This window comes from Salmo salar, chromosome 09, assembly GCF_965601325.2.
Source record: "Salmo salar chromosome 09, fSalSal1, whole genome shotgun sequence".
Lineage (NCBI taxonomy): Eukaryota > Metazoa > Chordata > Actinopteri > Salmoniformes > Salmonidae > Salmo > Salmo salar.
In genome coordinates, this window is record NC_138299.1 from 83,114,389 (window position 1) to 83,140,257 (window position 25,869).

Sequence of the window (25,869 nt, forward strand, 5' to 3'; positions counted from 1 at the left end):
CCGACACACGCAAGAGTATTAGTCTCTTCTCCTGCTTATCTCTGTCTTCTGAGAAGAAAACACTATAGTTACTTTTGCATATGTTGTAAGATTCATATACATGTTTACAGTACCATAACTGTTCTGACAAACTGGTGAGATTTTCTATGTAGGCCTACAGTTACAATGATCTGCTGCCACGTTATGGAATATTCGATTTCTTGAAGAACCTCTAGAGGCTGTATATCAATTTGATCAGGGGCTTGTGGGGAACAATTTAATGCCATCAAATCTTTGCCACCCCGAGATGGGCCAATTTTTGGTATGGCACATGGGCTATATGTACAGTTGTCAGTTCATGTAATAATATGAAATAAAACTTCCAAAAAGACTGATGAAATGTAATGTAATTGCGTCACAAAGATCATACAGGGCTCTCCATTAGCCAATCCGATCGCATAGATTTGAAAACGAGTGACACTCTTTTAAATACGATTGGCTCCCGGTCGTGATGACAAATACCGTGGGAGTGGTCTAATTTCTGACAAGTATCAACGTTACACGTCCATGCATAAATCTGAAATGGTGTGGTCGGGTAAATAGATAGTGCAATGCGTCGTAGTTCACATGAATTGTATTTGTTACCCTATAGTGTTATGATATCGATATATTAGCTGTGTTAGCTATACTACAGCCAGTATGTTGACCGGATGCCTGAGAAAAGGAAGTAAATCTACCAGGCTGAAGATGGCACTCATGCTCTTAGTATTGAGTTGTCAATTCGTCCATGTTCTCAGCGAAAAAGTGAGTAGTTAATGATATACCTATACTCGTTATACTACTGTATAAATATATTGTTAAACAGTTTGTGTGTAGCCTACCAGAGTTTGATGAGTCTGTAGCCTACATGAGTCTGATCCAATCCCCTGGCCCTATAGTCTTCCTCTGCTCTGACTGTTGTGGAGAGCACTGAGACCAGCCTGGATGATGAGGATGCGCACCACATGGAGGAAGAGAGCGATCCTGAGGATTTGAATGTGTTCCGTCCCACGGATCAGTGGCAGTCTCTCAAACCAGGTGACTGTTTTTTAAAGTATTAATGCACAGGTGTCTCATGAAGTACACACAGTAGTAATACATGTATTTTATTAGGATCCCCCTTAGCGACTGTTAAAGCAGCAGCTACTCTTCCTGGGGTCCAGACAACATAAAACATGACATAATACAGAACATTTAATAGACAAGTACAGCACAAGGACAGAACTACATACATTTAAAATAAGAATACACACATTCATATATTTATGCCTTAGCATTCCATGCACCATGTACTCAGTATAGCAGAAATACTGCAGCCATTTATTTTCCCATATATTGTAATCCTTTACTCTACTGTTACAATTGCTTCGTCTAAACAGGTCCTGATATCCTAATCTCACAGCACTGTAAACACCAGAGAGAATCTCACAACATCAGGAATCATCCGTGTCCTTGGTTCTTCCGTTTGGTGTCAATAATAATATGAATAATCATGTCATTCATAGATGCCACTGAATGCAAGTGCAACACACAGAAACAAGAAACGGCATGGAGTATTAATGTGTATGGCAGAATCAAAAGTATTCACTGTACAATATTGTTATCACTCAGGCCAGGCAGTCCCAAGGGGCTCTCACGTAAGGCTCAACCTCCAGACAAGACAGAGGGAGGTCAAACTTGGGGAACATCAGATTCTCAAATACCAGATCGATGGACAAAGGTAAGGATCCTGTTAATGTTTCTGTCAGTTTGAAACACTGTAGAACATTTTTGCCATGTAGCTATTGTACAGTAGAAGGCCATACTATCTTTGCTTGAGATTACATCAGACTCACCACAGGTGTTTTCTCTGAGTCAGACAGGGGAAGGAGAACACACCAGGCCCATCCTTCAATGCTGAGGAGCTGAAGAAGGCTTTGAAAAATATAAAAGAAGGAGTGGATCCTGAAACTAGTGACAAAGAAGAGAAGGTATGGCCTGATTTGATGTGTCTATAGTCTCTTTTCACGGTGGAGACACGCGGCTGTGAAATGAGATGGGATCACAGAGGCATTCGTCTATCTTTGATTTCCTTCTCGGTTGGCAAACTATTACTTATGGTTCGTGTGTTTCCCTGTGTGTTTAGGAGGCTCTCAGAGCCCAGTTCCGTCCCATGGAGGAGCTGAAAAGAGACATGGCCAAACTGGACATGCTGATGGAGTCAGACTTCCAGGTTATTAGCAGACTGATGTCCCAATTCAACAGCTCAAACACCACTGTGGAGGAGAAGATAAAAGCTTTACATGACCTAGAGTACCTTGTTCATCAGGTGAGCAACGAGATACTAATGAGGTGGGAGGCAACGAGATACTAATGAGGTGGGAGGCAACGAGATACAGTGGCTTCGGAAAGTATTCAGGCCCCTTTACTTTTTCCACATTTGTTACATTACCACCTTATTCTAAAATGAATTGAATGGTCCCCCCCCCCCAAAAAAAAAATCTACACTCAATACCCTATAATGACAAAGGTTAAAGTTTTTTTTTTTTTTAAACTGAACTACAACATTTACATATATTCAGACCCTTTACTCAGAACTTTGTTGAAGCACCTTTGGCAGAGATTACAGCCTCGAGTCTTCTTGGGTATGACGCTACAAGCTTGGCACACCTATATTTGGGGAGTTTCTCCCATTCCTCTCTGCAGAGCCTCTCGAGCTCTGTCAGGTTGGATGGGAAGCTTCGCTGCACAGCTATTTTCAGGTCTCTCCAGAGATGTTTGATCCGGTTCAAGTCCGGGCTCTGGCTGGGCCACTCAAGAACATTCAGAAACTTGTTCCAAAGCCACTCCTGCATTGTCTTGGCTTGTGTGCTTAGGGTCATTGTCCTATTGTTTGGTGAACCTTCACCCTAGTCTGAGGTCCTGAGTGCTCTGGAGCAGGTTTTCATCAAGGATCTCTATGTACTCTGCTCCGTTCATCTTTCTTCAATCCTGACTAGTCTCCCAGTCCCTGCCACTGAAAACATCCCTACAGCATGATGCTGCCACCACCATGCTTCACCGTAGAGACGGTGGCAGGTTTCTTCCAGACGTGATGCTTGGCATTCAGGCCAAAGAGTTTAATCTTGATTTCATCAGACCAGAGAATCTTCTTTCTCTTGGACAAAGTCCTTTAGATGCCTTTTGGCAAACTCCAAGCGGGCTGTCACTGAGGAGTGGCTTCTGTCTGGCCACTCTACCATAAAGGCCTGATTGGCAGAGTGCTGCAGAGATGTTTGTCCTTCTGGAAGGTTCCCCAATCTCCACAGAGGAGCTCTGTCAGAGTGATCATTGGGTTCTTGGTCACCTCCCTGACCAAGGCCCTTCTCTCCCGATTGCTAAGTTTGGCTGGGCGGCCAGCTCTAGAAAGCGTCTTGGTGGTTCCAAACTGTTTCCATTTAAGAATGACGGAGGCCACTGTGTTCTTGGGGACCTTCAATGGTGCAGAAATGTTTTGGTAACCTTCACCATATCTGTGCTTCAACACAATCCTGTCTCGGCGCTCTACAGACAATTCCTTCGACCTCATGGCTTGGTTTATGCTCTGACGTGCACTGTCAACTGTGAGACCTTATCTAGACAGGTATGTTCTTTTCCAAATCATGTCGTTCAATTGAATTTACCACAGGTGGACTCCAATCAATCTCATAGCAAGGGGTCTGAATACTTATGTAAATAAGGTATTTCTGTTTTTTATTTTTAATACCTTTTTGAAAATGTCTTAACCTGTTTTCATATTGTCATTATGGAGTGTTGTGTGTAGATTGAGGAAAACAAATAATTTAATTCATTTTTGGAATAAGGCTATAATGTAACAAAGTGGAAAAAGGGAAGGGGACTGAATATACTAATGGTTTGGGAGTATAAATTGTTGAGACAATAAAAGAGATGCAACACTGATTTTTACATCTATTTTTTTGTTTTAATTTGATTGTAGAAATAACATTATAATTAGTTTCCTTGTTATCTGTGTTGTCAGGTGGACAATGCCCAGAACTTGGCATCTAGGGGAGGGTTGAAGCTTGTGGTTGATGCTTTGAACAGCACAGACTATCGCCTTCAGGAGAGTGCTGCTTTTGTCTTGGGGTCAGCTCTGTCAAGGTATAGCAGTCTCTATTAACCCATACCAACAGTCTAATTGTAAATGCCAGCCAAAAGACCAGCATGTTTGTGTGTGTGTCAGTAACATGATCATTGATTATATTCTTTCTAGTAACCCAGTGGTGCAGGTGGGGGCAGTTGAAAGTGGTACCCTGCAGAAGCTGTTAATGTTGCTCGCCACTCCACGACCCATGTCTGTTAAAAAGAAGGCAAGTCTTGTTCTCACATGATGAAATCCATTCGTTAGTACTCTGATTGTAAATGTAGCACCGTTAATTATCCACTAGGAGACTCTTTCCATTTTAAAACTGTAAGGTTTCCTCACATCTGTCTACAGCCAAGTTTTACAATCAGCACAATATTTTGCATTGTTCTCTTCCTGGCATGTTACTGATGCTAATGTTTGTCTGTATACAGGCGTTGTTTGCTGTGGCCTCTTTACTACGTCACTTCCCCTTTGCCCAAAGCCACTTCCTGAAGCTGGGTGGGCTGCAGGTGTTGGGGGATCTTTTCCGAGCTTCCGACGGCGGGGCTCTCCGTGTGAGGATTGTAACCATACTCTATGACATGATCAATGAGAAGGTGAGTGGTGCTCTTATGAAAATCTTGCCTATAAATGCGAGGCTAGTCATGTGAAATCAAATGATGTGAATGGCACATTCTCTATTCTAGGAGCTGATCTCTCAGACTGGACTTGACCCCATTCCAGATGCTTCTCACAACGAGCGTTTGCAGCAGTACGCACAGATCTCCCTCATGCCACTGTTGGCAGAGCAGGGCTGGTGCAGACTGGTGCCTGAACTGTTGGCCTCACCAGAGCATGACTGGAAGGAGAAGGCCCTGAGAACTATCCTGGCCATGATGCCTCACTGCCAGACTCAGTATCGGCAGGACTACACCCTGTCTTCCTCCCTCCGCACCCTACAGGAGCAGTACCAGGAACTGGTGCTCTCAGAGCAGGTCCTCGGAGATGAGGATGGGTACTTTGGGGAGATCCTGGCTCTGTTGGAGACAGTGCTGCTGAAACTGAAGTGAGCATAGGGCTGGGTGGAAAAACCCCATCAAAGGACATTAAAAACAAGTCTGCAGTTCTCTAATGTAACATTTTTATTTTGAGACTGTGTAATATGATCACACATCTGCAAATCAGAAGGTTTCCTTTTTCAGTTGCTGCCTCAGGACTTAGCCTCTTACATTTTTTTCTTTCTACATCTGTGATGCCTCATTTTGAGACAAGCCAGTCCTCCCTGAGGAATACATTTAGCTGGGCTAAATTACATTATTTTCCCTTATATGACATGTTTCTTATTCACAGTGTGCTCTATCGATCTTCTTGTTGGATTGCCCACTAATGTGAGACTGGTGCGCCTGTGGGTGGCGGGTAGAGCATTGGGTTAGTAATCGAAAGGTTGCTAGTTCGAGTCCCCGAGCCGACTAGGTGAAAAAGCTGTCGATCTGCCCTTGAGCAAGGCACTTAAGCCAAATTTCTACAGGGTTGGCTGATCCCAGGCTGTGACCCCACTCTCTGCAGGTGTCTCAGGGGGAGTGGGATATGCAACAAAAACATTTCCATTTCACACCACACACTTTTACAAGTTACATACTTGTAAATGTGTGAAACAGGACAAATATAAGCACCCCCTATTTAACCTGCTGCTAACAGTAATGAAATCAGAACTAAATTGAACAAAAATATAAACAACGATTTTACTGTGTTACAGTTCATAAAAGGAAATTAGTCCATTTAAATAAATAAATTAGGCCCTAATCTATGGATTTCACATGACTGTGCAGGGGAGTAGCCTTGAGAGGGCATAGGCCCACCCATTTGGGAGCCAGGCCCAGCCAATCGGAATGAGTTTTTCAACACAAAAGGGATTTATTACAGACAGAAATACTGTCCGAGTGGCTGGTCTCAGACGATCCCGCAGGTGAAGACGGATGTGGAGATCCTGGTTACACGTGGTCTGCGGTTGTGTGGCTGGTTGGATATTCTGCCAAATTCTCTAAAATGAAGTTGGAGATGGCTTATGGTAGAGAAATTAACAATAAATTCTCTGGCAACAGCTCTGGTGGACATTCCTGCAGTCAGCATGCCAACTGCACGCTCCCTCAACTTGAGACATCTGTGGCATTGTGTTGTGTGACAACTGCAGATTTTAGAGTGCCCTTTTATTGTCCCTAGCGCAAGGTGCACTGATCATGCTGTTTAGTCAGCTTCTTGACATGCCTCACCTGTAAAGTGGATGGATAATATTGGCAAAGGAGAAATGCTCACTAACAGTGATGTAAACAAATGTGTGTGCAGAATTGGAGAGAAATACGTTTTGTGTGTGTATGGAACATTTCTGGGATCTTTTATTTCAGCTCATGAAACATAAACAGAACATGTAAAGTGGTGGTGCCATATTTTTGTTCAATATACTTCCATAATATTCTATTAGCTTTCATAAGAGAAGAGACTACATTTTCATGCTTCATAATTTTATTAGTCTACAGATTTCAAAAGCTGGTGTCCAGTGATGATACTCCTTTCTCTGGATCATTCCGGCAGGACAGGTGTCCAGAGAGACTTCTTGTTATGCCTCACACACTCCTCCATGCTTGACCAGGACATGCTTGTGTTTAAGCCTGTGAAAAAGAGGTGTTCTGTTAACAACTTAAAATGTAAGGTTCAAATAAGGTACCTTCAATTCAAAAGGGCATGATTGAATGTAAAATGCTGAACATAAACCTCAGGGATTGTTGAGTATAATATTGAGTCTACTCTCAAATACACACTTTATTCTAATAATTTGAGTTGTCTTTTATTTTAAACTTTTTGGGGGGGCAGATCAGTTTTATATTGCAGATTGTAGCTTCTATCAATGTTCTTGTATCATTTCCAATCCCCCATACACATATATACACACAGTTGAAGTCAGAAGTTTACAAACACCTTAGCCAAATACATTTAAACTCAGTTTTTCACAATTCCCGACATTTAATCCTAGTAAAATATCCCTGTTTTAGGTCAGTTAGATCACCACTTTATTTTAAGAATGTGAAATGTCAGAATAATAGTCGAGAGAATGATTTCTTTCAGCTTTTATTTCTTTCATCACATTCCCAGTCGGTCAGAAGTTTACATACAGTCAATTAGTATTTGGTATTATTGCCTTTAAATTGTTTAACTTGGGTCAAACATTTTGTGTAGCCTTCCACAAGCTTCCCAAAATAAGTTGGGTGAATTTTGGCCCATTCCTCCTGACAGAGCTGGTCTAACTGAGTCAGGTTTATAGGCCTCCTTGCTCGCACATGCTTTTTCAGTTCTGCCCTCAAATTTTCTGTAGGGTTGAGGTCAGAGCTTTGTGATGGCCACTCCAATACCTTGACTTTGTTGTCCTTAAGCCATTTTGCCACAACTTTGGGAATATGCTTGGGGTCATTGTCCATTTGGAAGACCCAATTTCAACCAAGCTTTAACTTCATGACTGATGTTTCTTCAATATAATAATTTTCCATCCTCATGATGCCACCTATTTTGTGAATTGCACCAGTCCCTCCTGCAGCAAAGCACCCCCACAACATGATGCTGCCACCCCCATGCTTCACGGTTGGGATGGTGTTCTTCGGCTTGCAAGACTCCCCTTTTTCCTCCAAACATAACAATGGTCATTATGGCCAAACAGTTCTATTTTTGTTTCATCAGACCAGAGGACATTTCTCCAAAAAAGTATGACCTTTGTCCCCATTTGCAGTTGCAAACCATAGTCTGGCTTTTTTTGGGGCGGTTTTGGAGCAGTGGCTTCTTCCTTGCTGAGTGGCCTTTCAGGTTATGTCGATATAGGACTCGTTTTACTGTTGATATAGATACTTTTGTACCTGTTTCCTCCAGCATCTTCACAAGGTCCTTTGCTGTTGTTCTGGGATTGATTTGCACTTTTTGCACCAAAGTGCGTTCATCTCTAGGAGACAGAACGCATCTCCTTCCTGAGCGGTATGACGGCTGCGTGGTCCCATGGTGTTTATACTTGCGTACTATCGTTTGTACAGATGAACGTGGTACCTTCAGGCGTTTGAAAATTGCTCCCAAGGATGAACCAGACTTGTGGAGGTCTACATGGTTTTCTGAGGTCTTGGCTGATTTCTTTTGATTTTCCCATGATGTCAAGCAAAGAGGCACTGAGTTTGAAGGTAGGCCTTGAAATACATCCACAGGTACACCTCCAATTGACTCAAGTGATGCCAATTAGCCTAACAGAAGCTTCTAAAGCCATGAATTTTCCAAGCTGTTTAAAGGAACAGTCAACTTAGTTTATGTAAACTTCTGACCCACTGGAATTGTGATACAGTGAATTATAAGTGAAATAATCTGTCTGTAAACAATTGTTGGGAAAATTACTTGTGTAATGCACAAAGTTGTTGTCCTAACCGACTTGCCAAAACTATAGTTTGTTAACAAGAAATTTGTGTAGTGGTTGAAAAACGAGTTTTAATGACTCCAACCAAAGTATGTAAACTTCCGACTTCAACTGAATATTATTATTTTCCACCACCCCTCCCCTAATTGGAGTAAACTTATGAACAACACTTAGGCTTCTACTCCAGCTTAAACATACTATATACATTTTACGGACACAATCTATTTTACAATAGTTATCTTTGGTTTGTTTTTACTCCTACCCTTCCGCTACCCTCAACCCCTCTCATCTATTTTTGAAGAACATCCAGTTTGATTTCTATTTGAAATGTCTTAACTAATAATGTCTAAGTTATTTGTTTACTGTTTATTTAAGTGTGGTTGATATGAATAAATGTATCAGGTATAAAGCATGATCTGCCTTTAACTGAATTTAAAAAAAAATCTTTAACAAATCCTGCAAAATTTCTCGCCACAGTCAATAGGTAAGATTTGTGCTTCAGTGGCACGTCCCTTTCCTGATGATGCAACTGTTTCTAGAACATGGTGACGTAAAGTTACCTCACCGAAACTGGGGTAAGGTTTGGAGGTCTGTATCATTGATTTTAGGTGCATCTAGCACCTGCTTCATTATCTTATTTTCTCAGACTTCTGGGGAATTATTTTCTTATTGACATATTGCCTAACCTTTCTGTTAGGGTCTGGCATCACTTTGCCAGGGTTTCCTAGTGATTGAAATGGCCTAAAAGACAGCATCAATCATCTATATTATATAGGGAATAATTCTCTCTGAAACTTTATTTACGGCAGTTAAATAACCTCACCCTTGTGCTTTATACTTACATTACAGCACATAGTAGGATAGGTATAATAGGAATAATACTATATTTACACAAGGTAAATAACCCATGTGTTTTATACTTACTTGTTCTCACGACACAGCACACACTCAGTGGTGTATGTGTTGCCATCGCTCCCACACACAGGATCAAACTCTCTGGAGCACATGCCGCCTTCATACACCTCACACTGAGGCTGTTTTAGGCAGGGGAAGAGCAGTCCTTACTATTATAGTTATTTTGACATGCACATCCTCATAAAAAGTATTGTAATGGCCTTGTTTCCATAGAATAACTATTTCCTAATGTATCTCACTTCTCTGGGCTGTGGGGGTCTTTCTTCATCCATGGCAAAAACTGGACAAAACAGGAAAAGAAAAGGGTATTCAATTTTTCCTTGATGTGATTCACAATATTCAGTGAGGGGGAAAAGGTTGGTGGAATGTTGCTCAGCAACTGTCTGAAAAGTATGCCTTCTTTTATTATTGGTCTTTGAAACAAGATCACATTCCACTTCTTTAAATACCTTATTGTTTTCCAGATGAGCTCTTGACTAGAGAGAATATCACCTAGACAAATTACTGTCCCTTGTTGAACTTACTCACTGTGTCATCTTTAGCTCTATGATGACACAGCCAGTGAGAGACATACCGGTAACCCCAATGTCAAGGTATCTATCTTGGAAATTACTTTTATCTTGGTATTAATGGCATGGGGTCTGAGACTGTTGTCCATATTCTCTCACCGGTGTCCTGTGACACTGGGGGACATGCATATAATTAGGAATTACAATAATTATTCATATGAATTTAATAGGATCATGGCTCCCCACACGATGAGCTCTCCCAGAGTCAGCTTCATAGAAGTGCCTGGGTAGACAAAATGATATCACCTGACACTCTTTTCTTGGTGCAACTCTGACTTTCCATTTGTGTGGGCTCTTACAACTGGGTATTCTATCCTAAACGTAGGTATCCTAAACGTAGATAACCTAAGCTGTCACCACTTCCTTATAGGCTACTCTTCATTCTTAAATTCAGCCGAAAGCGTGTAACCAATTCATCTAGCATCACTCACAATGAAGAGTTGTCTGATTATTCCCAAAACCTCATTGATCTACGTACAGAATAAGGTGACATTTTCAATGTTAAAAATATCAAGCAATACTTTTACATGCATGTCAAAACAGCTCGTAAGTGCTTTTGGTTATGGCAATAGTACTCACCAGAGAGAGAGAGGAGCACGATAGCACAGAGCAGTATTGTCAGCTTCATAGTCTCTGTGACAGTATGGCTTGGAGTTGTGAGTCTGCAAGTTTGTGTTTCCCTTGCCATCTAGCCTGCCTTTTTATATAGTGCTTTTGGGACTTGACCTGTCAGTTAAATACCACTCCTCCCACCTTTCCATCTCTCCTCCCAGCTGGTTTGTTTGTTATTGCCACTGAGTTTTTGTCACATAGCAGTGTGTTGGCCAGCAGGGGCCAATGGTGATGTGTTCCTGTCACATCCTGACCAGTAAAAGGGGTTATTTGTTATTGTAGTTTGGTCAGGACGTGGCAGGGGGTGTTTTTTTAGTGTGTATCGGGGTTTTTGGTTTATGTTTTCTATTCCTATGTGGGTTTTCTAGTTTTTCTATATCTATCTTAGTTTTGGGAACGACCTCCAATTTTTTTTCAGAGTAGTATGAAGCTAGGCTACTAATTTCTAAGGCATCTTTACAGCAGGTCATATTTTCTATTTCTATGTAGAGCTAAGCTCTGTCTGAGTTTAATCTTTTTCCTCCATTTTCAAATGGCTTTGAGGGCAGGCGTTAAACATGGTTAAAACTATCATTTTGATTTCATGGATGGTCAGTCCTTGCATCCATAGCTCTGTCTATGAATTTGACATTGGTACCATTCTCTAGGCCCATCCCTCTGCTTTTTACTAAAACAGAGGCAGGTGACCACTTTGTTATTGTTTCAATTAATGGTAGACTCAGCGATATGACGTAGACGCAGAAAGTAAACAGCATAGTGGATCAGTTTACGCATCAACTAAGAGCGTTGAAGCGTGAGGCTCAACTTCTTCCGTTTTGTTTGCAATACATGTATCTCTGCCATTTTTAAAGTCACGCAACCCTCTGTCCTTGGCTTGAACTAAATACGTTTTTTGACACACCTATGTTAGAATTTCGAGATCACAACATTAGTGTTATAAGCAGTTTTAGGAGGACATGTCATTACTTTCAGAACCAACAAAAAGTTACTTTTTCAAATCATACAGATACAGGTAAGATGTTCTGATTTCTATATAGTATCAGAAAGAGCAGATTCTGAGGTTTCCAACACATTTGCCAAATAACTCTCAAAATTGAAGATATGAACTCTATTTCAAAATATCACTTTTTCCCAAGAATAACCACTGGTCCTTTACGCTCAACACAGTGAGCATGCAGCAATAGATCATCTACAGCAGTGGTTCCCAAACATTTATAGTCCCGTACCCCTTCAAACATTCAACTTCCAGCTGCATACCCCATCTAGCACTAGGGTCAGTGCACTCTCAGATGTTTTTTGCCATCAATGTAAGCCTTCCACACACACACTATACAATACATTTATTAAACATAAGAATGAGTGTGAGTCACAACCTGGCTCGTGGGAAGTGACAAAGTGCTCTTATAGGACCAGGGCACAAATAATAATAATATAATAATAATCAATAATTCTGCTCTTTATTTAACCATCTTACATATAAAAGCTTATTTGTTCATTAAAAATGGTGAATAACTCACCACAGGTTAATGAGAAGGGTGTGCTTGAAAGAATGCACATAACTCTGCAACGCTGGGTTGTATTGGAGAGAGTCTCAGTCTTAAATCATTTTCCACACACAGTCTGTGCCTGCATTTAGTTTTCATACTAGCGAGGGCCGAGAATCCACTCTCACATAGGTACGTGGTTGCAAAGGGCATCAGTGTCTTAACATCGTGATTTGCCAAGGCAGGATACTCTGAGCGTAGCCCTATCCAGAAATCTGGCAGTGGCTTTTGATTAAATTAAATTTTCACAGAACAGCTTGTTGCAATTTCGATGGGGCTGTCTTGTTCAGATATCGGTAAGTGGACTGGAGGCACGGCATGAAAGGGATAACGAATCCAGTTGTTTGTGTCATCTGTTTCGAGAAAGTACCTGTGTAATTGCGCACCCAACTTACTCAGGTGCTTCGCTAAATCACATTTGATATTGTCCGTAAGCTTGAGTTCATTTGCACACAAAAAAACCATACAATGATGGAAAGACATGTTTGTTGTCCTTGTTAGTGCAGTCAGAGAAGAGCTCCAACTTCTGAAACATAGCCTCAATTTTGTCCCGTACATTGAATATAGTTGCGGAGAGTCCCTGTAATCCTAAATTAAAATCATTCAGGCGAGAAAAACATCCCCCAGATATGCCAGTATGGGGGGAGAAACCCATCATCATGCAAGCGAAGCAGTGAAAATGACGGTCAGTAAAGAAAACTCGTCTCTCAATTTAAAAAAAAAAAAACGTGTCAATACTTTGCCCCTTGATAACCAGCGCACTTCTGTATGTTGTAAAAGTGTTACATGGTCACTGCCCATATCATTGCATAGTGCAGAAAATACACGAGAGTTCAGGGGCCTTGCTTTAACAAAGTTAACCATTTTTACTGTAGTGTCCAAAACGTCTTTCAAGCTGTCAGGCATTCCCTTGGCAGCAAGAGTCTCTCGGTGGATCCTGCAGTGTACCCAAGTGGTGTCGCGTGTACATGCAGTTGCTCCCGTTACCACTCCACTATGTCTCCCTGTCATGGCTGTTGCGCCATCAGTACAGATACCAACATGAGCAGCAGCTACGTTTAGCTACATACGGACCGTTAGTGGAATTCCCACAAGAGAGTAACGGTTAATGTGATTGGATGTTCATTATTTGACTAGGCTACCTGTATTTGACATTGTGTTGTTATTTTGCCGAACACTAGATGGTAAAATGTTATTTTTGGCAATGAAACGAGGTTACTCAGGTGAGAAAAAACTCACCCAAATGTATAGCCCCGTTGGAAAATATAAATGGACTGTTTGAAAATGTGAAGGAAAAACAATGTACAAAAAAATAAAACACTTTAGATTTTTTTTTAATGTGAATCACATTTTTATTTGGTGTACCCCCGCTGGCATTGCGCGTACCCCGTACCCCAGTTTGGGAATACCTGTTCTACAGTAACATAAACAAATTCAAATGCTATTGTGTTCTTTGAAAAAAAATATGTATTCTAATGTTACCCAAGAAGTTCATAAAAATCAACCAAATTATTATTTTTCTGATGGCATATAAACGTCCCTTTTTCAGGACCCTGTCTTTCAAAGATAATTCGTAAAAATCCAAATAACTTCACAGATCTTCATTGTAAAGGGTTTAAACACTGTTTCCCATGCTTGTTCAATGAACCATAAACAATTAATGAACATGCACCTGTGGAACGGTCATTAGGACACTAACAGCTTACAGACGGTATGTAATTAAGGTCACAGTTATGAAAACTTAGGACACTAAAGAGGCCTTTCTACTGACTCTGAAAAACACCAAAAGAAAGATGGCCATGGTCCCTGCTCATCTGCGTGAACGTGCCTTAGGCATGCTGCAAGGAGGCATGAGGACTGCAGATGTGGCCAGGGCAATAAATTGCAATGTCCTGTGGCAAACCTCTTCAAAGTTAGGAGCGTTTGTCACAAATTATGTGGGAAACTGTCACCAAAGTCAGCCCAGAATGAAAGTTATTTCGAACATGACAGTACCTGTGTGTTTGTTTCGCTGTCCTGGTCCACCCAGGCCGCAGGTAAGGTCAAGGATAGCAGGGTTCGGTACACAAATCTGGTTCTCGGTAGGTCCAGGTCTAAACGCCAACAGGTAAGTCCAAAACAGTCCAGCTCGTACACGGTAAATCCAGCCAATGTAGATTGTCTCTTTCTCTATGGTTCATAGATCCTTCCCGCCCTCTCTCTCTCTTCCTGATTTTTCTTGACCTTTTATCTGTGGGTCGGCTCCACCTTCTGAGGGTTCCCCTTGCTTCTGGGAATTGTAGTTTTGGTAGTCGGCCATTTTGTGATCTGTAGTTCTGATCGGGGTGGCCATTTTAGTGATCGGGCAGAGCCCGTTTATTAGTTCTGCCCTCACATATCTGCCATTTATCACTCGACCCCCTTCTTTGCCACAGTCCGTACTGTGAGACACCTAAGACAGAGCTACAGGGAGACAGAACGGACAGCTGATCGTCCTCGCAGTGGCAGACCATATGTAACAACACCTGCAAGGGATTGGTACATCCGAACAACACACCTGCGGGACACGTACAAGATGGCAACAACAACTGCCCGAGTTACACCAGGAACGCCCAATCCCTCCATCAGAGCTCAGACTGTCTGCAATAGGCTGAGAGAGGCTGGACCGAGGGCTTGTAGACCTGTTGTAAGGCAGATCCTCACCAGACATCACCGGCAACAACGTCGCCTATGGGCACAAACCCAACGTTGCTGGACCAGACAGGACTTGCAAAAAGTGCTCTTCACTGACGAGTCGCAGTTTTGTCTCACAAGGGGTGATGGTCGGATTTGTGTTTATTGTCGAAGGAATGAGTGTTACACCGAGGCCTGTACTCTAAAGCGGGATTGATTTGGAGGTGGAGAGTCCGTCATGGTCTGGGGCAGTGTGTCACAGCATCATCGGACTGAGCTTGTTGTCATTGCAGGCAATCTCCCTGCTGTGCATTACAGGGAAGACATCCTCCTCCCTCATGTGGTACCCTTCCTGCAGGCTCATCCTGACATGACCCTCCAGCATGACAATGCCACCAGCCATACTTCTCGTTCTGTGCGTGATTTCCTGCAAGACAGGAATGTCAGTGTTCTGCCGTGGCCAGCAAAGAGCCCGGATCTCTGGGACCTGTTGGATCGGAGGGTGAGGGCTAGGGCATTCCCCCCAGAAATGTCCGGGAACTTGCAGGTGCCTTGGTGGAAGAGTGGGGTAACATCTCACAGCAAGAACTGGCAAATATGGTGCAGTCCATGAGGAGGAGATGCACTGCCGTACTTAATGCAGCTGGTGGCCACACCAGATACTGACTGTTACTTTTGATTTTGACTCCCCCCCCCCCTTTTGTTCAGGGGCACATTATTCCAGTTCTGTTAGTCACATGTCTGTGGAACTTGTAGAGTTTATGTCTCACTTGTTGAATCTTGTTATGTTCATACAAATATTTACACATGTTAAGTTTGCTGAAGATAAACTCAGTTGACAGTGAGATAATTTTTTTTGTTGCTGAGTTTATTTAGTGTATTTATTGGACCGTTAGAATGTTGCAGTCAAAATGGCTGCCTATTGATATAGTAAGGGGGGTAGCAAGACCATGGCTACAGTCCAAATTCAAAGTTGACAGCCCTCGGCCCAAAACCCTCAGCCCTTGAATGATGTTTTACAACATCACATCTGACTCCGAATGTACCTTAAATGTGTGTGATCGGAGAAACAAAGGCCTTGGTGGAAATCTTGAAATTGAGCTTAAAAACATCCAACCTAAAGCTATGAATGTACCTAGTAAGGTAACATAGCTAGCTAGCACTCCTGTCAGGTAGCTAGCTAGCTACATTTACCCATAGCTAGCTAGCTAGTTTTATAGTTTGGTCATTTATTCCAATAAATTTGAAGCTAGCTAGGTTTTATAGGTTCCTCACTACCAGACTAAGCCAATTTGCCAATGCTAAAATCAATGTCATCTATATATTTTTTTTATTAAGCCTTGTGTAGTTTTTCATTCTGTATACTCCCCTTGTCCTAATGGTCAAAAATGACCCGCCTTCACTAAACCCCTAAAATAAAGCAGCTTAATTGAATTTTAAACCCCAAATCTATTTTGCATGAAGAAACAACCTGTCTGTAACAACCGTCGTCAAGAATGGACCAAGGCGCAGCAGGTATGTGGATACTCATGTTTTTTTAATTTAAAAAAAAGGAGTAAAGTATCCACTGAACAATAAAGACGACAGCAACAGTCTTGCAGGCACATACAACGCAGTGCAAGGACAACTACCCACAACCCCAAAGAAAAACACACACTCCTATATAGGACTCCCAATCAAAGGCAACTCAACACACCTGCCTTCAATTGCGAGTCCAATCACCCACACAACATTTAACAAACACAAACCCCCTGCCACATCCTGACCAAGACTAACACAATTACACCCTCTGCTGGTCAGGACGTGACAGTGTCATTCATCACAAACGTTGTGAATATCTGGGTTTTCCCTCTTCACAATGCAGGAAGACTGCATTTAATCAGTGGACACCTCTTGTTTTTATTACAATACACCTGTTATAATTGTTTTCTTTACTAAGTAGAGGTTTATTATTATTATTATTGCTAAAGCTACTGCAGAGGTGTAAACATAATTCTTTTAGCAAGAGATAGCACTTGTATAGCCTGAGAAAGTAGCAGAAATGTGCAGAAAGTAGTTTTGAATGTATTTTATTGAAGGGAAACAATAACAGTCTTGAACTTTTTTGGCAACATAGTGATACATAGTGGCATCCTTTCACTCCCTCCTCTCTACATTCTCCTCTTCTGTCTCTGCTGCTAAAGCCACTTTCTACCACTCTAAATTCCAAGCATCTGCCTCTAACCCTAGGAAGCTCTTTGCTACCTTCTCCTCCCTCCTGAATCCTCCTCCCCCCCCCCCCCCTCCTCCCTCTCTGCGGATGACTTCGTCAACCATTTTGAAAAGAAGGTTGACGATATCCGATCCTCGTTTGCTAAGTCAAACGACACCGCTGGTCCTGCTCACACTGCCCTACCCTGTGCTTTGACCTCTTTCTCCCCTCTCTCTCCAGATGAAATCTTGCGTCTTGTGACGGCCGGCCGCCCAACAACCTGCCCACTTGACCCTATCCCCTCCTCTCTTCTCCAGACCATTTCCGGAGACCTTCTCCCCTTCCTCACCACGCTCATCAACTCATCCTTGACCGCTGGCTACGTCCCTTCCGTCTTCAAGAGAGCGAGAGTTGCACCCCTTCTGAAAAAACCTACACTCGATCCCTCCGATGTCAACAACTACAGACCAGTATCCCTTCTTTCCTTTCTCTCCAAAACTCTTGAATGTGCCGTCCTTGGCCAGCTCTCCTGCTATCTCTCTCAGAATGACCTTCTTGATCCTAATCAGTCAGGTTTCAAGACTGGGCATTTAACTGAGACTGCTCTTCTCTGTGTCACGGAGGCTCTCCGCACTGCTAAAGCTAACTCTCTCTCCTCTGCTCTCATCCTTCTAGACCTATCTGCTGCCTTTGATACTGTGAACCATCAGATCCTCCTCTCCACCCTCTCCGAGTTGGGCATCTCCGGCGCGGCCCACGCTTGGATTGCGTCCTACCTGACAGGTCGCTCCTACCAGGTGGCGTGGCGAGAATCTGTCTCCGCACCATGCGCTCTCACCACTGGTGTCCCCCCAGGGCTCTGTTCTAGGCCCTCTCCTATTCTCGCTATACACCAAGTCACTTGGCTCTGTCATATCCTCATATGGTCTCTCCTATCATTGCTATGCAGACGTCACACAATTAATCTTCTCCTTTCCCCCTTCTGATAACCAGGCGGCGAATCGCATCTCTGCATGTCTGTCAGACATATCAGTGTGGATGACGGATCACCAGCTCAAGCTGAACCTCGGCAAGACGGAGCTGCTCTTCCTCCCGGGGAAGGACTGCCCGTTCCATGATCTCGCCATCACGGTTGACAACTTCCTTGTGTCCTCCTCCCAGAGTGCTAAGAACCTTGGCGTGATCCTGGACAACACCCTGTCGTTCTCCACTAACATTAAGGCGGTGACCCGATCCTGTAGGTTCATGCTCTACAACATTCGCAGAGTACGACCCTGCCTCACACAGGAAGCGGCGCAGGTCCTAATCCAGGCACTTGTCATCTCCCGTCTGATTACTGCAACTCGCTGTTGGCTGGGCTCCCTGCCTGTGCCATTAAACCCCTACAACTCATCCAGAACGCCGCAGCCCGTCTGGTGTTCAACCTTCCCAAGTTCTCTCACGTCACCCCGCTCCTCCGCTCTCTCCACTGGCTTCCAGTTGAAGCTCGCATCCGCTACAAGACCATGGTGATTGCCTACGGAGCTGTGAAGGGAACGGCACCTCCATACCTTCAGGCTCTGATCAGGCCCTACACCCAAACAAGGGCACTGCGTTCATCCATCTCTGGCCTGCTGGCCCCCCTACCTCTGAGGAAGCACAGTTCCCGCTCAGCCCAGTCAAAACTGTTCGCTGCTCAGGCACCCCAATGGTGGAACAAGCTCCCTCACGACGCCAGGACAGCGGAGTCAATCACCACCTTCCGGAGACACCTGAAACCCCACCTCTTTAAGGAATACCTAGGATAGGATAAAGTAATCCTTCTAACCCCCCCCCCCCCTTAAAAGATTTAGATGCACTATTGTAAAGTGGTTGTTCCACTGGATATCATAAGGTGAATGCACCAATTTGTAAGTCGCTCTGGATAAGAGCGTCTGCTAAATGACTTAAATGTAAATGTAAATGTAAATATATTCTTATATACTGTACAATGAGGAATTCAACTACAAAATACTAGTTTTCTCCCATTTTCTGACCCACCCACAAGGTGTATAAACAACAACAATAAATAAGAATAAAATAAGATAATAGATACAAAACTAAAACGTGAAGAACATAAATCAATCAACTCTAATTAGCACATGTAGGACAGTATGCAAGTGTGTATGCATGGACTTTGCAGATGTATTTCTCACATGTGCAGCACACAGTATTTGTTTTACAGTACTTCTTTGGGGGGCAGAATTGGCTTCTCCTCCTCTTGCCTGCCCCAGCTGCAGCCTCAGGTGGATCAGGACAAGATTCAGCCCCCTGAACAGCTTTCACAAGCGCTGCAGAGGCTGCTGTGCGGGCAAGGGGCTCCCTTCTTTGAATGTGTGGGGTTACAAGTGCCTTTCCCAGCTGCTCCAGGAACACCCTCGTCTTGTTCCGCTTATCAGGCATCCAGGTAGGGTTGATCTTGTTCCATATCACTAAGGCATTATATGAGGACACATCAATGATGTTGTGGAAGATGACCAGGGGCCAGCGGGCAGTCATCCTCCTGCTGCTGTAAGTTCCAATCACCTTGTCCAGGTTGTTTATGCCTCCTTTGTTGTGGTTGTAGTCCAGGATGATGGCTGGCTTCCTGTCCTCGCGATCACTGATCTCAGCCGTTTTGTGCAGTGTGCTCAGGAGGACCACATTCTTGTTCCTCAATGGGAGTTAAGAAACTAGAGTGGTGGTGGGGGTGAAGGCAAACTTTGATGAGAAGGCCTCTCTCCCACTTGTTGCGAGGAGTGCAGGGGTGAGCTCAGGCTTGTTCTTTCTAACTTTGCCAACCATGGTGATCTTACTCTTCAGGAGCTGCTGGCTGAGTTCAATCAGTAGCACACATAATCTCAATTTCTCATTGTTTTTTTTTTTGTGTGTGTGTGTGTGTGTGTGTGTGTGTGCGTTGTGTGTGGTTTTTTATTGTTGTGGTGTGTAAATGATTTTATAACTGCCGGGTCAAATATTACCCTAAGACAATCTTTGTACCCTGGTGGTGTACAGCTTTCATGGAATATGAACAAAGGAGATGTTTCACTTTTTCTAATGTTGGGGTCACTAGGAAAAGTCATCAAATTTCAAGTTGAAAAAATATCATTTAGGGGGGTTTCTCTGCTGTTAAACATAGTGGTGGGTCATTTTTTACCCTTAAGACAACACAAGGGTTAAGATAGCTTCATAATTTTGTCTGACATGCCGAAAATGCAGCCGTCATATACTTCAGCCACCGGAGTATGAGTACAGTTTGCATTGAATTGTGGGTCATATCAACCCCACAAGTGATCATGGTTCTTCACTCGCTACCTCAAGCTGAATCGAGAGCCGAGGGGGTAACGTTAGTGAAATGGACCTCCACTTAAGATGGCAATCAAACTGCATCTGGCTAGCGCAAGGGCTGAGGGGTTAAAAATAACATGTTTGCACTGCAGCCCTGTCTCATTCCCCTGCTCAGACATTGCATGCATCAACCAATGGTTGTGTGCCACATTATCGACTGTGTCTTCTTGTTATGCTATGCTTGACCAGGACATGCTTACAGTTGAGCCTGTGAAAAATAAATGGAATGTGGCACCTTCAATTCAAAAGAGCATGATTGAATGTAAAATGCTTAACAGAAACCTCAAGGATTAATGAGCGTAATACTGAGTCTACACTCTTTCTCTTAAAATACAAGATTGATCTAATGATTTTATGTTTTTTAACGAATGATGATGTCTATAAGTTATTTGTTTACTGTTTATTTAAGCATGGTTGATCAGAATAAATGTATCGGTTAAAGGACCGCTCATGATGTGTCTCTATCCCAAAATATGTTTTCATTTTTTAAATCACCCTACCGAATTTCTAGCCACAGTCAATACATAAGATAGATATGTGTGTCAGTGGCACATTTGTGCATCAGCGGTCCCTTTGGTGATAGGGAAAATGTTTCTAGAACATGGTCACGTAAAGTTACCTCACCGAAACTGGGGTAAGGTTTGGAGGTCCGTATCATTCATTCTAGGTGCATCTAGCACCTGCTTCATCATCTTATTTTCTCAGACTTCTGGGGAATTTTTTTCTTATTGACATATTGCCTAACCTTTCTGTGTGGTCTGGCATCACTTTGCCAGTGTTTGCTAGTGATTGAAATAGCCTAAAAGACAGCATCAATCATCTATATTATATAGGGAATAATTCTCTCCGAAGCTTTATTTACTGCAGGTAAATAACCTCACCCTTGTGCTTTATACTTACATTACAGCACATAGTAGGATAGGTATAAAATGAATAATACTCTCTCAGAAACCCTATTTACACAAGGTAAATAACCCATGTGTTTTATACTTACTTGTTCTCTCTGGAGCACATGCCACCTTTATACACCTCACACTGAGCCCATTTTAGGGAGGGGAAGAGCAGTTATTACTACTCTCATAATTATGACTTATATACTGTATCTCATAATAATGTCTTACTATCTCATTATTATGACTTACATATCTGTATGAGCTCCATTCAAGACTATCCTATCAACGTGATCTGAAGAACTGTAATATCCTATGTTTCTCAGAGTTGTGGCTGATCAAGAACATGGTAAATATACATCTAGCTGTTTTTTCTTTACATCGGCAGCACAGAACGGCAGAGTTGGTAAAGCTCAAGAGAGGGTGCGTGTGTATTTGTATTTATTATGGATTGCCAAAGCAGCAGCTACTCTTCCTGTGGTCCAGCAAAATTAAGGCAGCTTATACAATTTTAAAAACATTACAATACATTCACAGATTTCACAACACACTATGTGCCCTCAGGCTCCTACTCCACCACTACAACATACTGTATCTACAGTCATGGCCAAAAGTTATGAGAATGACTGTCACGCTTGTCGTCGGTAATGGAGGACCAAAACGCAGCAGGTATGTGTATGCTCATCTTGAGATTTATTAACTTCCAAAATGAACGTACAAAATAACAAAACAAGTGACCGAACGAAATACAGACAGTCTGGTAAGGCACAAGGCTAAACTCAGAACAATCACCCACACAAGCAAACACAAACACACCCTACTATATGGGACTCTCAATCAAAGGCAGATAGACAACACCTGCCTTCAACTGAGAGTCCCAACCCCAATTAATCAAACATAGACATACACTCACTAGACTCCACATAGAAATACCTAAACATAAACCAAAACCCGGAATTACTAAATCAAACACCCTTTTTACAAAACACACCACCCTGAACCACATAAAACAAATACCCTCTGCCACGTCCTGACCAAACTACAATACTAATTAACCTTTATACTGGCCAGGACGTGACAATGACACAAATATTAATTTTCACAAAGTTTGCTGCTTCAGTGTCTTTAGATATTTTTGTCAGATGTTACTATGGAATACTGAAGTATAATTACAAGCATTTCATAAGTGTCAAAGGCTTTTATTGACAATTACATTAAGTTGATGCAAAGAGTCAATATTTGCAGTGTTGACCCTTCTTTTTCAAGACCTCTGCAATCCGCCCTGGCATGCTGTCAATTAACTTCTGGGCCACATCCTGACTGATGGCAGCCCATTCTTGCATAATCAATGCTTGGAGTTTGTCAGAAGTTGTGGGGTTTTGCTTGTCCACCTGCCTCTTGAGGATTGACCACAAGTTCTGAATGGGATTAAGGTCTGGGGAATTTCCTGGCCATGGACCCAAAATATCGATGTTTTGTTCCCCGAGCCACATAGTTATCACTTTTGCCTTATGGCAAGGTGCTCCATCATGCTGGAAAAGGCATTGTTCGTCACTAAACTGTTCCTGGATGGTTGGGAGAAGTTGCTCTCAGAGGATGTGTTGGTACCATTCTTTATTCATGGATGTGTTTTTAGGCAAAATTGTGAGTGAGCCCACTCCCTTGGCTGAGAAGCAACCCCACACATGAATGGTCTCAGGACGCTTTACTGTTGGCATGACAAAGGACTGATTGTAGCGCTCACCTTGTCTTCTCCGGGCAAGCTTTTTTCCGGATGCCCCAAACAATCGGAACGGGGATTCATCAGAGAAAATGACTTTAACCCAGTCCTCAGCAGTGCAATCCCTGTACCTTTTGCAGAATATCAGTCTGTCCCTGATGTTTTTCCTGGAGAGAAGTGGCTTCTTTGCTGCCCTTCTTGACACCAGGCCATCCTCCAAAAGTCTTCACCTCACTGTGTGTGCAGATGCACTCACACCTGCCTGCTGCAATTCCTGAGCAAGCTCTGTACTGGTGGTGCCCCGATCCCGCAGCTGAATCAACTTTAGGAAACGGTCCTGGCGCTTGCTGGACTTTCTTGGGCGCCCTGAAGCCTTCTTCACAACAATTAAACCGCTCTCCTTGAAGTTCTTGATGATCCGATAAATGGTTGATTTAGGTGCAATCTTACTGGCAGCAATATCCTTGCCTGTGAAGCCATTATTGTGCAAAGCAATGATGACGGCACGTGTTTCCTTGCAGGTAACCATGGTTGACAGAGGAAGAACAATGATTCCTAGCACCACCCTCCTTTTGAAGCTTCCAGTCTGTTATTCGAACTCAATCAGCATGACAGAGTGACCTCCGGCCTTGTCCTCGTCAACACTCACACCTGTGTTAACGATAGCATCACTGACATGATGTCAGCTGGTCCTTTTGTGGCAGGGCTGAAATGCAGTGGAAATGTTTTTGGGGGATTCAGTTCATTTGCATGGCAAAGAGGGACTTTGAAATGAATTGCAATTCATCTGATCACTCTTCATAACATTCTGGAGTATATGCAAATTGCCGTCATACATGCTGAGGCAGCAGACTTTGTGAAAATTAATATTTGTGTCATTCTCAAAACTTTTGGCCACGACTGTACAGTACTAAATCCATCTTCGGATGGGGCCACAGTGTCTCCTGACCCCTCCTGTCTCAGCCTCCAGTATTTATGCTGCAGTAGTTTATGTGTTGGGGGGCTAGGGTCAGTCTGTTATATCTGGAGTATTTCTCCTGTCTTAGCCGGTGTCCTGTGTGAATTTAAGTATGCTCTCTCTAATTCTCTCTCTCTTTCTCTCTTTCTTTCTCTCTTTCTCTCTTTCTTTCTTTCTCTCTCTCTGAGGACCTGAGCCCTAGGACCATGCCCCAGGACTACCTGGCATGATGACTCCTTGCTGTCCCCAGTCCACCTGGCCGTGCTGCTGCTCCAGTTTCAACTGTTCTGCCTACGGCTATGGAACCCTGACCTGTTACCGGTCCCAGACCTGCTGACTTTGAGTAAAGCCAGAGTGTCTGTTTATGCAGATGACTCAACCTCATACACGTCAGCTACTACAGCGACTGAAATTACTGCAACACTCAACAAAGAGCTGCAGTTAGTTTCAGAGTGGGTGGCAAGGAATAAGTTAGCCCTAAATATTTCTAAAACTGAAAGCATTGTATTTGGAACAAAACACTCACTAAACTCTAAACCTCAACTAAATCTTGTAATAAATAATGTGGAAATTGAGCAAGTTGAGATGACTAAACTGCTTGAAGTAACCCTGGATTGTAAACTGTCATGGTCAAAACATGTTGATACAACAGTAGCTAAGATGGGGAGAAGTCTGTCCATAATAAAGCCCTGTTAATAATAATAATAACAACACTATTAACAAGGCCTACAGGCCCTAGTTTTGTCGTACCTGGATTACTGTTCAGTTGTGTGGTCAGATACCACGAAGAGGAACTCAGGAAAATTGCAATTGGCTCAGAACAGGGCAGTGCGGCTTACCCTTAAATGTACATGGAGAGCTAACATTAATGATTTGCATGTCAGTCTCTCATGGCTCAAAGTGGAGGAGAGATTGACTTCATCACTACTTGTTTTTGTAAGAGTGGTTGACAAGCTGAATGCGCCAAGCTGTCTGTTTAAACTACTTGCACACAGCTCGGACACCCATACATACCCCACAAGACATGCCACCAGAGGTCTCTTCACAATCACCAAGTCCAGAACAGACTACGGGAGGCACACAGTGCTAGATAGAGGCATGACTACATGGAACTCTATTCCACAACCAAGTAACTGATGCAAGCAGTAGAATCAGATTTCAAAAACAGATAAATAAAATACACCTTATGGAACAGCAAGGACTGTGAAGAGACACACACAGGTACAAATACACGCATACTCACACATACATTTTGTGTTGTAGATATGTGGTGGTGTGACAGTGTTATATGATGTACTGTTTTATCTTTGTTTTATGTGTAATATAAGTGTCTTAATGTATTTGGACCGCAGGAAGAGTAGCTGCTGCCTTGGCAGGAACTAATGGGGATCTCTATAAAATACAAATACAGGGCTTGCAAACTATCACAGACTACAAAGGGAAACTCAGCCGGTGAGCTGTCTAGGAATGCGAGTCTACCAGACAAGCTAAATACCTTCTATGCTGCTATGAGGCTAGCAACGCTGAACCATGCATGAGAGCACCAGCTGTTCCGGACGACTGTGTGATCACTCTCTCCATAGCCGATGTGAGTAAGACCTGTAAACAGGTTAACATTCACAAGGCCACAAAGCCAAACTGATTACCAGGACGCGTACTCAGAGCATGCAATGACCAACTGGCAAGTGTCTTCACTGACATTTTCATCCTTTCCCTGACCCAGTCTGTAGTACCTACATGTTTTAAGCAGACCACCATAGTCCCTGTGCCTAAGAACATCAAGGTAACCTGTTTAAATAACTATTGCCTCGTAGCACTCACATCTGTAGCCATGAAATGCTTTGAAAGGCTGGTCATGGCTCACATCAACTCCATAATCTCAGACACCCTGGACCCACTCCAATTTGCATACCGCCCTAACAGATCCACAGAT

General features: G+C 42.9%; 1 protein-coding gene and 1 non-coding gene across 2 annotated transcripts; one reads left to right on the forward strand and one right to left on the reverse strand.

The window, feature by feature from the left end:
- The first annotated feature begins 492 nt into the window (after positions 1–492).
- On the forward strand, positions 493–6,535 carry LOC106611970 (nucleotide exchange factor SIL1). Its single transcript, XM_014212699.3, has 9 exons — positions 493–783; positions 918–1,056; positions 1,630–1,738; positions 1,877–1,988; positions 2,144–2,326; positions 4,016–4,137; positions 4,250–4,346; positions 4,555–4,719; positions 4,810–6,535. Exons 1-9 carry the CDS (start codon positions 679–681, stop codon positions 5,170–5,172), a joined length of 1,395 nt encoding a protein of 464 aa, XP_014068174.1. The 5' UTR covers positions 493–678; the 3' UTR covers positions 5,173–6,535.
- A 69-nt stretch (positions 6,536–6,604) lies between these two features.
- Positions 6,605–10,743, reverse strand: LOC106612009 (uncharacterized). The gene is made up of 4 exons (XR_014378813.1): positions 10,604–10,743; positions 9,695–9,735; positions 9,465–9,574; positions 6,605–6,768 (listed from the first exon to the last, which is right to left on the reverse strand). It is a non-coding gene; the product is annotated as an uncharacterized LOC106612009 (transcript).
- Positions 10,744–25,869: the final 15,126 nt, after the last annotated feature.